Here is a 16219-nt window from a genome sequence, read left to right as displayed (position 1 = left end):
AATGCCATTACAATTGTTAGTGTGCTCAGGAAGAGCCGCTCCAAACAAATCTTTTAAGTAAATATGGGAATGAACCAAGGTGGAGCTGGCCATACATTTATGGGGTGTTTAACCTTTTTGTCAAGGCAAGGGAATGGGACAGAAAAGAGGGGAAAGAAAAGACAATAAAAAAGCAGCTAATTTATAGCACTTAGTATCTAAAAAATACATGTAAGAAGTGTTTTGATATAACAAATTTAAAAGCAATGCTCTACACCTAGCGTTCAGTGTCTGTTTTTGACGTGAGTCATTTTTATGCATTTATGCATTGCTTATTAAACTAGGACATGGATCTAATGCAGGACCCCTATAACTTGTTAGCATATTTCATGGTATGAGGGCAGAATCAAAAGAATACATTTGAATAATCCTTAGAACGGATAGCATGCTATCTTCCTGATATTACTATGACAAAAGTCAGACAGCTCGGCACTGTGAACAAAAAACCTTGTTGAACAGTAATACAAATAAAAAAAAGTTTAATTTAATCAGCGTGGCAATGCACTACTACCTCATTAGTTATAATCACAGTTTAGACAAACAATTGCAACAATACAATAAAAATTCAAAATAGAACCTACACTAACACTGTAGAGGTAATTGCCATTCTGCTATCCTGGCTGACTCCAGAAAGGTAGACATGAAGCCCCACTAGCACAGTGATTTTGATTGGGTAGAGGAAGCCTTTGGCCAGACAGGTGAGAGTGAGACTAGAAAGTAGTCTGGTGCCATGGCCATCTGCTCCCCTGTAGCATTCGAATTCCTAGAACTTGCTGCCTAAAACCTGCCTCAGGTTGGAAGAACGCCACCCAGGACGGCTTGACATGCCAACTGGAAAGCCAACTAGAAAGTCTTGGCAGAGCCTACTAACATCAGAGTCGGGGAGCAACTGAACATGTCATTTGTTACCCGTTAACGTGGTCTGATACATATATTTTTTATATCTACCACGAGTAATGTCACCAGCAAATATTCCGAAAGCATGCTTGCAAACCATTACGTTTTTGAAATGATACTCAATTCAGGTATGGAAAAAATAACACCTTCATGAATGTTCTGCTTGAGCATGTCTGAACAGTATGATGCTTTTTATGCTTTTTTGTAGCCTATTTCTACTGCTTCCATGAGAATGTAATCCAAAAGAAACCATTATCACATTATTTTACTAAGTTTAGGCAATAACATTTGACTATAAACAGGAGACTTATATTTAATTTCTACTGTTTACACTGATTCAGGGTTATCAGAAGAACATTTTGGAGGTCATTCCATTTGCAGATTACTAAGACCTTCTAAAATGGTTGTACTCTGAATTGATATTCCACAGCAGGTGTGCCTTGTAAAACAGCCTGTGAGGTATTATTAACAGAGACTAAAAATACAGCGGATATAAAGTCTACACACCCGCGTTAAAAAGCCAGGTTCTTGTGATGTAAAAGAATGAGACAAAAATAAATTATGTCAGAACTTTTTCCACTTTTAATGTGACCTATAATGTGAACAATTCAATTGAAAAAAACCCTGAAAACTTCAAGGGGGAAAAATAAAAACCTTACAACAACCTGGTTGCATAAGTGTGCACACCCTCTTATAACTGGGGATGTGGTTCAGGATTAACCTGTGTTCAGAATTAACCAATCACATTGTTAAATAGAAGTCATTACACACCTGCCATAATTTAAAGCATGAGTCACCAACCTGTCGATCGCGATCGACAAGTCGATCTTGGGAGCATTTTAAGGCGATCGCGAAGGGTTTTCAAATTCAGAGAAAAAAAATAATATTTGTATTCATTATTATTTATTAATTTAAAATGCACCATGTGTGAGCCTGTTGTGTGCAGTAAATGGTGTCTAGGGGAGGGAGAGGCTGTCCAATCAAATAGCCTCTATGAAGAGCTCTCTCTATGTTTTCGGTTCTGATGGAGTGGTGACGCGTTCATGTAAACGGCACCTAAAAGCTGTCTCAAAGAACCAGCAAAAGTAATGATTATGAATATGTAAAATATTTCAATGAGACTTTTAACTGTTTATTAATAAACAAATGTTTTTTTGTGTCGGCTGCAAAGATGAAGTTGATGATACTGACCCGCGATCTTCGCAGAACGTGCCGGAGAGAAATACACATTTCATATGGATTAATAACTAATTTTCATACTGAAAATGTATTAGAATTAAGATACAATTAATACAAAAGTATTTTTGTAGTGACTAACAGGCAACAAAGAATGAAAAACTACATTGTGGCCTCGTTTTTTCATAATTTTTTGCAAGTGGTAGATCTTGGTTTACATTTGGACTTGGGATGTGATCTTAGGCTTGAAAAGGTTGGTGACCACTGATTTAAAGTGACTCTGATTAATCACAAATAAAGTTCAGCTGTTCTAAGTTGCATTTCAGAGCAAAAGCCATGGTCCGCAGAGAGCTTCCAAAGTATCAAAGGGATCTCTTCGTTGAAAGATATCAGAAGGGTACAAAATAATTTCCAAAGCATTAGATATACCATGGAACACAGTGAAGAAGTGGAGAAAATATGGCACAACAGAGACATTACCAAGAACTGGACTTCCCTCCAAAATGTATGAAAAGACAAGAAGAAAACTGGTCAGGGATGCTTCCAAGAGGTCTTCAGCAACATTAAAGGAACATCAGGAATTTCTGGCAAGTACTGGCTGTGTGCTACATGTGACAACAATCTCCCGTATTCTTCATATGAATGGGCTATGGGGTAGGGTGTCAAAATTGCCTTTTCTTACAAAGAAAAACATCCAAGCCTGGCTGAAGTTGGCAAAAACAAACATCAAGTCCCCCAAAAGCACATGGGAAAATGTATTATGGTCTGATGAAACCAAGGTTGAACTTTTTGGCCATAATTCCAAAAGGTATGATTGGTGCAAAAACAACACTGCACATCACCCAAAGAACACCATACCCACAATTAAGCATGGTGGTGGCAGCATCATGCTTTGGAGCTGTTTTACTTCAGCTGGAACCGGGGCTTTAGTCAGGGTGGAGGGAATTATGAACAGTTCCAAATACCAGGCAATTTTGCAACAAAACCTTCAGGCGTCTGTTAGAAAGCTGAAGATGAAGAGGGATTTCACCTTTCAGCACGACAACGACCCAAAGCACACATCCAAATCCACAAAAGCATGGTTTCAGCAGAAGAAGATTAACGTTTTGGAATGGCCCAGCCAGAGCCCAGACCTGAATTCAATTGAACATCTGTGGGGTGTTATGAAGAGGGCAGTGCACAGGAGTCCTCGCAATCTGACAGATTTGGAGCGCTTTTGCAAAGAAGAGTGGCCAAATATTGCCAGGTCAAGATGTGCCATGCTAATAGACTCCTACCCTGTAATAAAATCAAGTGCTGTAATAAAATCAAAAGGTGCTTCAACAAAGTATTAGTTTAAAGATGTGCACACTTATGCAACCAGGTTATTGTGAGTTTTTTATTTTCCCCTCAAAGATTTCAGTTTGTTTTTCAATTGAATTGTTCAAGTTATAGGTCACATTAAAGGTGGAAAAAGTTATTTTACATCACAAGAACCTGGCATTTTAACAGAGGTGTGTAGACTTTTTATATCCCCTGTATATAGTTCTCTAAACATTTCAATTTTTTATAGAAGAACAACATTACTAAAATACTCTCCCTTGGTTTGGCCTCAATTTTACACAAGGTATTCCGTAAACGCATTTCACGTTCCTGTTTTCAATCATCGCAATTGTCTCAGGCCAGTCACGAAACAAAGGGAAATATAGTCAGTGTGGTTGATACACTCAAAACTAGATCTGGACAAGATTGAAGACGTGTCGTTGGCTGATGTCTTCCTCGGAGTGTCAAGAGACATAGAAGCGGGAGGATGGAACCCAGTAGAGTTGACAGCTCCATCATAAAACTCCCCAGCCTACCGTCAATCGCACCGCAAGCCTCCCCTCAGCACTGGTGGCGTTGTGTGAGCAACACACACACACACAAAAATAAACACACAAAGGTATGCGCGTGCACACAGACATGCACGCAACTCCACCGCACACACCCACACACACACGTACTGTACACAGACACACATACGCGCAGACAGACATGCATGCACACACACAAACACAGTCAACACTTCAGGGGAGAGCGTAACCATCATGCTCGACAGTGGTTTCTAACTTTCAACTTTTCACCAAATTGACTGGAGTTCTCCCTCTCCTGCTCTGTCTCTCACATCTCAAGTATCACAACCAGGCAAGCCCGATTGAATGGGCCCTTAGAGTGTTCTGGCTCCCCACCATGGAAAACGCTTTTCCTTGGCCCAGACTCATTAGGCCTGTCTTCACCGCTAGCTGTAGCCACCCATAGAGGGTTCCACACACCACAGAGAGAACCAGCCATGGAGGATGAGGAACACAGCTGTGTAAACCAGCTTTTCAAAATCCATGGGCTCTTTTTGAATGTGTACATATATATGTATATATACACCAACTTAGGCTATGCACAGCCCCAGGCATAAGGGCAATGCTTATATGGCTTATTTCACTAATTGGCACTGCAAATGCTCAGCACTGCTTGATTAACTAGTGTGTAAATCATGTGATACAGTTCTAATGTAATAATATATGGAAAGCCTGTAGAGAGGAGATTTTGTTGAGTCATCTTACTGTAATTAGTTGTTGTGCATTACTCAAGCAGCTATGGAACATTTCACCATAATTAAATGCATTGCTTTCAGCCAGGGCTGACTCCAGGAAAAGGCAAAAGGCAAAGATATTGCTTAGGGTCCATGCCACTAGGGGGCCCCAAATTAACAAATGGGAAAAAGTTCTAATGAGAGTAAGAAAAGCGAAATACTCTAGCTGCAATTTCAAAAAGTGGTTGTGCATTAGCAGTTTTTTCTCAGTACGCCATTCACCCATTAGCTGTTAATTAGTCATGTCAATGTTTAGATTTGTTGTAATCTTCAGTGAATTAACTTGATTTAACTAAAATAAAACATTTTGGTTCCCCACTAAAATGTTATGCCACAAGGGCCCGCCAACTAAATATATATTAGGGCCCTCAGAAGAATGGGTCCGGCTCTGCTTAAAGCTAAAGCTATCACGTCATATCCTTATTCATTTAAGCCATTCTATAATATAGCTGTTACCCAAGTCAATTTTAGGCTGAACCCTGAATTGTTATTACAGCGATAGGTCAAAGTTATCCCCAGCCAATGCCTTTTCAAAAATTTGATACATACCCTATTGAGTAAAAGGCCCTTAGTAAACCCCAATGGCTGTTAACACAAAAACACACTTGTGTCAACATAATTATATCCCCCCCATCCATTTCCGAAATCAATTGCCAGGCAGCATTTTCCCGGGCCAGCCAATTTGTTTCTCAACCAATTAAAGTGAGACATAACCATTATGTGATATGTGCTTTAAGATCACTGTTAATGGAAACTGTCTGTTTGCCGTTGAAGGTCAGGTGATTAACATAGCATTGACAAGAGATGACCTTGTTTCCGATTACATAGGGAAAAAAATCCATTTAGCACTTGAAAGCGTTTCTGCAGAACTCAGCGTTGTGTGATTCGCTAAATCTGACTAAATGGTGATCCTGAAAGACGTGAAAGTGGTCTAATCAGGGACATAATTCACCATCCAAACCAATCCGTTTACAAGCTAAGGTGGCATTGAGCATTTCGTTTTACTTCGCCCGGGTTCCTGGTTCTACGGTGGCATTTCGAAGAACCAGGGGCATTTGGCCATGTCACATTGCGGCAACCCCGAGGTGGCAGGATGTGCGAGGGCAAGCAGTCTCATTTTGGTCAGAGCAGCAGCGGCTGCTTACCGTTTACCCGGAGGGCGTGCGTCTGCAAGAGCTCCTCATACCCGTCGGCATGGCAGCTGTAGTTCCCCATATGGTTTGTGGTCACCTTGGTGAAGTACAATGAACCGTCGTCTCCGAAATCCTGCAACAACAAAAAACAGAAAGACGGATGTCAGAATGACAGTGTGCGAGGAAAATAAATGGGTTTAAAATCTTATTCACTCCGGTATGAATGATATAGAATGCTCTGACCTGAAAATGAAAATGTTTTGTGAATGTGAACAATGTGCTCAGGCAACATGGTTGAGGGGTTTCACAGAGAAAATCGGTGTGTTTTTGGAACTTTTATACAGCCACAAAGGGGAAGAGGACTTGATCAATAAAGGCACACTGAGACACACATTTCCATCGGTTTCAGTCAAAGACGAGCATTTGTTTGCCTGTCAAGAATAATTTTCCAATTATAGTATTTTTTTTGACTAGTACCATAGTGAAAAACAAATCAATACTGGATCCTTGACGTAATGTCGCATTTGCGGTTAGGAAGCATAAGGCAACATTTTGACATGTAAATTATCTGTCAATTAAAAAGTAGAAAGCAACGATAACCAGAAATAAAACTGTGTCATCTTTGGTTTAAGTTAATTGAAAGTTGGGGTAGTTTTATAACAGAGGCAAGTTAACGTCTTTCAATGTAATTACATGGAAGTGACAATCTGACAAATTGCTGAAAAGAGCAAGATGGTTGAACGTTCCATTTTGTGAACATGCATAGGACACAAATACAAGCTTCACAATGTCCTCCGGTACGAAAACACAGGCAACTTCCAATGACAGGTCTATACATGAGGATAGCAAGTGACAAGAGCCATTCAAATGTAATAAATGTGTCATGATCAGCTGGTGGTGAAGACAAAAAAGTGCTGCATAAGAGAGAAATCAAAATAAAATAAAGAATACAGCCATTACATTAAAAGAAGCCCCAAAGCTAATGAATCCATATACTATGTTCAGGAAGTGCAACCATCTGGAAACGACTTGACTTCCTCATTAGACGCCTAGCAACATTCACACTTTCCGAGACAATTTGCCATTTCTCCCGGGAGTGTTCCTTCATTCAGTTTCGTTGATTAAAATCTATTCATTTCATTTTGATTAGGCAGCTTTCCATGATGAAAACCCAGACACACCTGAAGAAAGATAGCAAATCATTTCAGCGTTTCTTGTCATGATCCAATTAGAATTACGATCACGTCCAATGGGCATTGTTCGGTTCTCGGAGTCTGTACATGTCGTCCCTCGCTTACATACGCCTGGTAGACAGCCACAAAGCATGACCCACCGCGTTCGGCAGGTACAGCTTTTCTGTTCACATATACAGCATTTAGTGGTGGGAGGGTGAGACTCGGGCTGTGCCGGATCATCGGACCTTCGCCGCGTGAGGGGAATTGATGGTGCGCTTTGGCCCCTTGGCAGAGAGCATGTTGTGTCACCCTTTTAAATGAAAAATGAATGGGGGGAGAAATTAAAGCCATAGGGGTGGAACGAGAGGCACTGAGGGCTATCGACACCCCTACACCCCCCTCCATGCACACACACACACACACACTCCCGCCTACACCTGATGGAATGCTGAAGGAATGTGAGGCGGAGAAACAGAAGAGCTGAATGTGTATAGGGAAAGATATTTAGTCGCCCGGCTAGCCAAAGTCCCTGCTCCAGATAAATGCTACTTCATGCCTGCAGATGTTAGCGCCTTCTCTGCATGGAGTTCCAGAGGAGTCCCCGGTCACAAAAACAGGACATTTTGTAGAAAATGTCTGCCACGCCCTATCTTAGCAACCTATTATGTGATCAGTTGACCCCTCAAAGGGGGCCAAGAACTCATGTCATTAGCCCGTGAGAGGGCAGGACATGTGAGGCTAGATGTATTAACCAACATTCTCAATAGGATGTCACAGTCAAATACATTGGCCACAAAAAAAGGTCAGAATTCATTAGCTTTGTGGGCTTATGTGGGATAACACTGTAAACACTTGGTGATTTCAGTACCGATGAAACATACCTTTGTTGGGATCTGCTGGTGAGAAAGAACATAATCACAAATACTTGGATGTTAGTTTAAAGGTTAGGATTGAGTAAAGGTTAACATTAAGGGAAGACATGACAGGACATAAAGCAGACCATGGCATTTTCTGAAGTTGACTTAGACACTTTCTACAATGTTACACTCTCCTACAGCTTGTTTTATGCCAGCATCTGGTGTCAAACCATGAATATCAACTGGTGTACATACACAGGCAGTATGTTGCATAGAGTTCAAAATATACAGTACATGCGGTGTTAATGTATGCTCATAGAGATTAACATGTGAGCTGCTACCCCACTCAGTAAAACAGGCCCCTGAACACTAGAGGATGAACCGCAATACCAATAAATCCTTGGTCAGGCTATCAAGTTAAGGAAATTGTGCAGAGACACAATATGTCATCTTTCCTTTAGTACAATGCCTGCATTCACTCTTTAAGCTTTTATGTCGAACAGGCTGAGTAGGCTGTCCATACACAGTGCCAGACTCAATGTAGATAACTTTCCCGAGCAGCGCGCGCATTGTGGTATAGTCATTATCACAGTCGGGCCCCTCTACCATGTGAAACATTCTAATACCAGCCAACAGCTGAGGATGATGATGCAATTCCCAGCAACTGTCATTTTCATGGAATTAGAGTAAGCTGCTTTGTCAAAATGGAGACCGGCTCTATTGAACTTCATAATACGACCGCACCATCTGGATTAATGCGGGATTCGCCGAGTCGGACTGTTGACAGGATGTTTCTAGAAAAATAAAACATTGAGCATATTAGACAGTATAAGTCCTATACATCCAATCACGGGAATACAACTCTAATTAGTGTGGGCATTTCTGGCCTCGTCATATTAAAGGACACAATTATGCCGAAACTTCGGTGAAACTGTGTGTACACAGAGGGGGTTGAGTGGACACCAGGTGCGAACAAACCACTCACTTTGCTATTTGAAAACTCTGTTGGCACTTAGCGGCAATACTAAGTGCTATAAATAATCTAGGGTAAGCCGATTTTGGGGTTTTGCTGACGTCCCATTGGAGTTCGGCTTGTTGTTTTGCTTAGTGTAGCTAGTAATAAAATGCTTGGTACACCCACTTTTGTGTTTTAATAGATAGAAATTAAGGACTGTGTGGACAATCTCTTGAGCTTTTGTTGTGCTCGTGGCTTGCGGGCTGTTCGTGACAGTGGACCATCTGGTGTAATCATCTGCAACGAGCCCAAGGTCGTGAATGAGGGTGCTGTTTGATGGCGGGAGGCAATCAAATCCGACGCTGACAGACAACAGCATCAGAGTTGAGCTCACACTGTGGGAAGCCATGGGAAGAGTTACCTTGAATGGGATTGAAAGTGATGCTAACATGTCAGAGAAAATTTGTCCCAAGGTGACTTAACGAACACCTAAATTAATTTAAGGCAATATGCAAACAAATGTTGCGTTAAGATCTTCAGCAGAACTATCCTAAGTTTATTTTTCCTGAAGCCTTGCTCTAGCAACGTGACTTTTAAAAAATGTGCGCATCTGCAAGTAGGGCCGTGGACAGCGCATCTGAGGGGGAAAGAGCAGAGGCTCAAGCCCCCCACCTGGTCTATCTGTGCACATGTCTAGTCTACAAGTTATCCATGCCACTTGTTAGTGCATTAGATCATTTTTGTTCACAGATGGTCTTTGCTAAACATTTATCTGACTGTGACCAAGTTCAGAAAGAAGCTTGACAAAACAAAGTCACTCAAGCATTTACATTTGCTAAAAACTATGCTTCAAATATAAAAAAGAATACAAGGCAGTATTAACCATCATAATGAAATTAATAAATGTTTTCTTCCTAGAATGCAATGCGTTGTTCACATGATGTGTTATGTTGTTTATGTATTACTTATCACTAAGCTACTGTATTACTTTATACTGTCACTTTGACTTATTTTGCAGAATTTTCTTAACTATAATGCAGTCAATTTGGAATCAATGAAGAAGACCACCAAATTGTAATCAAATGGCTATCAGCATTTATGTCTGTTTATGCACTCTCCCTTTAGTACTGACTATATGCCCAAACCCACACTTACACTCCAACACACAAACAGAAGACTCACACAAGTTCATATTATTATTATTGACAATCGGCATTGTCAAAATGTGAGTAAAATTACTTCTTGGAAGAAAAACAAATCCCCATGTGGACCACAAGTAAAAGAAACACTGGTCTATGCTAATTGCGTCTAATGAGCTCACAAAAGCACTGCTACTAAACTTGACAAGGCTTTGCGCGTAGCCGACAATTTTACTTTACCAAACAGTTAAGTCTAGCTCGCTCAATTTAACCCAACTTGGCATAGGCTTATTTGACCGCATTCTCATGTCAGCATTGCCACGCTTGCACTACAAAATCACTAATAGCTTATTGTAAAAGGTACTTGGGGGACAGGGGACGGCAGTGTGCCTGATTTAAAATGCAAGTCATCAAACACCTCGGGGAGTAGACGATGGATGGACAACAAAAGTAGATTCCCCGGCAAGTAAATGCGGGATCACAAGAAGCTAAAGGGCTTGGAAACAGTGGGGACAGAAATCCTATTTCCAGAGGGGAAGGTGCTCAGCGATGACTGGCGACAGCTGTGCACCTCCTCGTGCTGTTTTAAGGGCCATCAACATTTAATGTTACATTTGCGGATTCGCTGAACCTCCATCCACAAGCAACGGTGTTGACTCAATTATGCACAGTCAAGGCAGCTACAGCTCGTCCAACATCTACTGGGGCAGAACGGAGATAGGGGGCAGCCATGCCTATAGTGTCTTTAAAAAGGAAAGGAAACCACATGATAAAGGTACTTCCCCTTAGAGCTGAACCTCTTTGGCTTGCCGCTTCATCCTGTCTTATCTACCAAAACTATGTTGCTGTCCTTTGTCTGGGAACACTGTCCCTCTCAGCAGTATACAAAGACGGCATGTCCAACACTGTGAATAACTGATAAACCAAAAACACTGTTCAAACGCTGTATTATTTCTCTTTATCCTTTGATTCGTCTAGGTCATCGTCTACAGTGATGGTGGGATGCTGAGCAGGACAGTACAGCTGTGTGTGTGTGTGTGTGTGTGTGTATGTACAGTATGTGTGCATGTTTTTGTTTGTGTGTGCGAGTAAACTAGGTAGGCTATTGTAGATACCGGAAAGTCAACCAAACCCAGATAAAAAGGGCCTCAAAAAGCTCTAAGAAAAACAATTTCAGGAGAAACAGCAAGCAGCACTTACATTGATGTCCTCCAGATCCAGCCAGTTGAGAACCTGATTGTTGCGTTTCCAAATGATGGGAGGTCTCTGCTCCCCAGTGATTGCGCAACTCAAGACAGCACTCTGGCCAACGGTTACCTTGGTGATGCTCAATTTCTGGTCATCGGGCAGGGTGAGCTGAAACACCTCTGGAAAGAAAGAAAGCAATCCGGTAATTAGATCACCTGTTAATCACAGAACAGTGCCACTTCTGTTCCACCAGGGTGCTTGACTGTAACAATTCAAGTGTGTGTGTGTGTGTGTGTCTGCATGCGTGCGTGTGTGGGTGCATGTGAGAGTGTGCAGGCTGATCTCATAATGTACTCTGCAATATCCGACGTTTCCTGGGGTCCTTCAAACCGAAAGGCTGCACCATAGGGAGACTGCATCATGCAAGCTATAGAGAAAGAGGCAGCACTCAACTCCATTTTTGCCACAGGTTATGAGTCCAATCTAGGAGCCCCCCCCCCCCCACACACACACACACACAGACACACATAAGACCATCCTCATCACACCAGTGCAGAATATATGCTATCTGCTGCTACACCTCTATCTATATGTGCCTCCATAAAGCTAAAGGATCTCATACCCCCACCCACTGACTCTGCAGGTCCTCCCTGTAAATATCCAACTTATAGGATTTCATCATTTGAACAATTTCAACTGATTTACAAATGATGTTTTGATATTTTGTTCTGTTAGATAAGAAATGTTCATCCTGAATTTTTCAAGGAGTGGCACCGATTGCTTTCTCTCAGCATTTCCCTGTCTATTGCTCTGTCTCTCTTTCATAGTTGACTAGATTCCTGCTTATGAGAAGCATCCACCAAGCATGATGCTGCCACCACCATACTTCACTATAGGCATGGTGTGTGTTGAGGCATGAGCAGTGTTAAGTTTGCATCACACAGCACAGTAGATCACTTTCATGCAAAGTCCAAATGTGCTTCTAGACGGTAATTCTTGTTTCTTTCCAGCCTCCCAAATGGACCAGTGTTTTGCAGAACTCCCCCCAGTCACTGAAATCTCTATAATCAATATTTTGCAAAAAGGCCATTAATTAAGCATTTTACCTGTTGTAATGACTGAAGTGACAAATAAAAGTTTGTGATATTAATTTCATTGATTTGAAGTGCATGTGTGTGTGTGTTTGTACAGTGTGTGAGTAGGTGCTAGCATGCGTATTTGCATGCGTTTCTTCCACATGTCAAGGAAGTCAAAGGACTTGTCCTGTCTGTGTGAGCAAACGGCATACTGTAGGTTTGAGCAAATGCTAATCAAGCTGGAAAAATAAGTAGAACACACAGAGAGGGAGGCTCAATTAGCCAACGCTTTCTTGCCGTGGCACAACATTGCTGCAGATGTTGTTTGTTTCCTGGACAAATATTCGTTGAGAAAAAAATTATAATGAGTTTTACACGTCAAGAGAAGAGGGAATTAGATCCTATGTAAATACTTTGAATAAACAGGAGAGGCAATGTACATTTAATTTATGCCAATACTGTTTCTCGAAGGATACATTCCTCCTACCCAGCTATCCATCATATCTCGTGGACCTTTCCCAAAGGATTGTGGGTGTTCTATTCAACGTCCTACAATGAAACCATATTTATGTAATATTTCCATGAAGGAACAATTTAAAATGCATCAGCAACTGAAAAGAAATTGCAGTCCCACACATTTTGCTGTGGTCACTGATTGCTCTATAGAAAGTGGATTTTAGCACCAAAGATAACATTTATAAAAACACATAGACCTTTTGTGTGAGGCCAGTAAGTATGCCTAAAGGTAGATACTGCGATTCTTTAATAAGACAATAAATGACATAGTGCTCACCCTTCCCTTCTGTGGTCTAACTAGACTTCTGCAAATGTGTGCCTTTAAATTTTCCCTCTAGGGCTAATGAGTGACAGTGAGAAAGAAAACAGTGTCTCTATTTGTTCTGCTCCTTGGGGCATGAAATCCAAAACCTAATGAAAGAAAAGTCCAGGTTCAGGGAGAGTAGCGGTTATCATAGTTCAGTAGAGCATTTACATTTGGTAGACACTCTTATCCAGGGCAACTTACAGTAGTGAGGGCATACGTGGTAAGCTCTATCAATTGAACTACAAGAAAACATTTGAATGGTTAGAAGCAATACTCTTTTAACAAGAGTCTTAAACATTAAGAACAATATTTTAATCAGTTGGCTGTCTTAATCATTCTTTTGATTCCTGAACTTGAACATTCCCCAAATAATCAATGTTTACATTATGAAGACACATATATACAAAACGGTTCAAACATTTGGGGTCATAACATCAGATAAATCAAAATTAGAATGTAGACATTGTTAATGTTGCAAATGACTATTGTTACTGGAAAATGGAATTGTTAATTTTTTATGGAATATCTACATAGGCGTACACAGGCCCATTATCAGCAACCATCAGTCCTGTGTTCCAATAGCACATTGTGTTTGCTAATCCACATTTTTGACTAGTTGACTATCTGGAATATCAGCAATTTTGTGTTTGAATACAGGCTCAAAATGGCCAGAAATGAAGAACTTTCTTCTGAATCACGTCAGACTCTTCTTGTTCTGAAATATAGGCTATTCCATGTGAGAAATTGCCAAGACACTGAAGATCTCATATAATGCTTTATACTAGTCCCTTCACAGAACAGCGGAAACTGATTCTAGTAGAAAGAGGAGTGGGAGGCCCCTGTGCACAACTGAGCAAGAGGAAAGATACAGTATCTAGTTAGAGAAACAGACGTCTTACAGGTCTTCAAATGGCAGCTTCATTAAATAGTACCCACAAAACACCAGCCTCAGTGTCAACAGTGAAGAGGCAACTCTGGGATGCTGATCTTAGGCAGAGCTGCAAAATAAAGACAGATCTCAGACTGCCCAAAAAAAAATTCAGATATAGATGGGCAAAAGAACAAAGACACTAGACAGACGAAGACTGGAAAAAAGTGTTATGGACAGACAAATATATGTTAGAGGGCTTCGGTGGTGGAAAAGTGGGAGATTTGTACATGTCAAAAGGAATCTTGAAAAAGGAAGGCTATCACTCCATTTTGCAATGCAATGCCATACCCTATGGATGGGGCTTGATTGCAGTCAATGTCCTCCTACAACAGCACAATGACCCAATGCACAGCTCCAAACTATGCAATAACTATATAGGGAAGACAATATCCATGGAAAACAAGGCCATATCTAGTGACCCCAAACCTTTGAACCGTAGTGCATGTAGATAAAAATTGTAACTAAATTTTGTAACTAAATTTTGCTCAGTCAAAATTGTATTTACCAGTGCTTTAAACTAGTTTGTGAGCCCAATAACTAAATGCCAAGCATTACTATACTAGATTGTATACATGTCTTATTACTATAAGGTTTAAAAGATCAATAAAAAAATAATCCGGAAATGGAATGAAGTATACCGTAAAGTGTGCGGTGATAAAAATGTGTAATTACAACTCTACATTTCGTCTTGAGTTTTTCAAGAATGTCCTGGAGATGATTCTGATTTAAAGACACTTCGTGTAGAATGCTGAATTCAAGACCCTAGGGGACATAGTGTTAATAGTTAATATGCTCAAAAACACTCTTGTATATTAGCCTTTCATTTCTCAATGGAGACATCTGTCAAAACATTAGTGAGTGCCTTTCTTTGCCAGACAATGAAACATCTAATGTGTCTTCTGAACTGGAGCCTTCAGTGTTATTTATTAGCATGTGAAAACACAATGACGTTAATGATCATTGCTCTTGATCTTTAAAGAGGGAAAATACTTTGAAAGCTTGCTCACTATATGACTCATTTTAAAGTGGAATGAGTATTGGAAAAGGTGTCCTGAGGATATTGAAGATAGATAGCAATAATATTTAATGTGACACAGGCAATCTAAATAAAAGAGTATAATTGAACTATAATAAAGCAAGAATAGAGAACAAGACTCTATTTTCTCAAATGTGTTTAGAGAGCAATTATCACCATACAGGCCCTGGAAGTTACAACAAACTCAAATGTTTGAGACAAACATATCTCTTTCAGCACATACTGCAGTTTGAACTGTCTACAGGGCTTCATTAAACTGTAATTTCCCAAATTAGACTGCAATGTGTCCTCTCGGTTCCCTCATGCTCCGAGGAGAAAATTAGCAAAGAACATTTCTTGGGCAGAATTTATGTGTGTGAGAGACACTGCACACGATTAACTGCAAACAAACTCAATCTATGCTGATGTTAAGAGTTTGAGCACAAACACATTTTCAGAGTTCAGCTTGGGGTTTATGGGATACAGTAGAGGCAAAAAGGTTAGCACGTTTTTCCACAAGCCAATCAATATTCATACTAGGATTAAAATAATAAAGAATTCAAGGATTATACTCCATAGGCACCCATAATCCAAGCATTTTAAGCAATACTACTGCAGAAAGCAATACATTGGCCATTTATTTTTTTTACTGGTGTGCCCATGTCTTACATAAACAGATATGGATGTCCACAAGGGACACTGCAAACTACACAAATAACAAAAAACAATGAGTGGTCAATACCATCCCAAAGTGTGCTGTGAATTCCCTCTGTGATATGACTGCTTGTATTATCACAGAAACCCGTACATAATGTGGTTCTGCCATAGTCCTCCTCACTTTTGGTTCTGCCGACAAAATAACACTGCTCATAATGTCCCCATGTGGAAATCACTGGGTGCATTCATTTAATAAAATAAACCCCAGCATATGTTTGTAATCATTTATTCAACTGAGAATCATTTGGCTCAGTCTGATCTTGTTGGCGTTGGGAAACTAATTTGTAGATATTTATGTACACATAGCTCTGACTGGTCTGACTGGTTGAGGGGGCATTTTAGAACGTGGGCTGATTCTGAATCTGATTCCGAATCTGATTCTGAATCCAGACCGCAAGGCAGTTCCATCCGGTCTGCGGTAGGTAATAAAACAGTTGTGATAGGAAACAGAAAATAACTCACCAGCCCAGTCTGATACATCTGAATCTGGATT

The 16219-nt window shown here is 40.5% G+C and overlaps 1 protein-coding gene across 7 annotated transcripts in view; it reads right to left on the bottom strand.

The window, feature by feature from the left end:
- Nucleotides 1-16219, bottom strand: part of fstl5 (follistatin-like 5) — a 179587-nt gene that overhangs the window by 53262 nt on the left and 110106 nt on the right. For 4 of the 7 annotated variants that reach the window (XM_034291899.1, XM_013132285.3, XM_013132286.3 and 1 more), the window contains 3 exons: nucleotides 11177-11343; nucleotides 7907-7921; nucleotides 5863-5983 (listed from right to left, as the gene is read on the bottom strand). In XM_034291899.1, coding sequence (XP_034147790.1) covers nucleotides 5863-5983; nucleotides 7907-7921; nucleotides 11177-11343 — 303 coding nt within the window. The remainder of the gene's footprint in view (nucleotides 1-5862; nucleotides 5984-7906; nucleotides 7922-11176; nucleotides 11344-16219) is intronic. The other 3 variants (XM_034291901.1, XM_010897190.4, XM_034291900.1) reach the window with 2 other exon arrangements.

The sequence above is a fragment of the Esox lucius genome, chromosome 4 (assembly GCF_011004845.1).
Source record: "Esox lucius isolate fEsoLuc1 chromosome 4, fEsoLuc1.pri, whole genome shotgun sequence".
Lineage (NCBI taxonomy): Eukaryota > Metazoa > Chordata > Actinopteri > Esociformes > Esocidae > Esox > Esox lucius.
The sequence above is the reverse complement of the archived record's forward strand: the minus strand, read 5'-3'. Positions and strand labels throughout refer to the sequence as shown.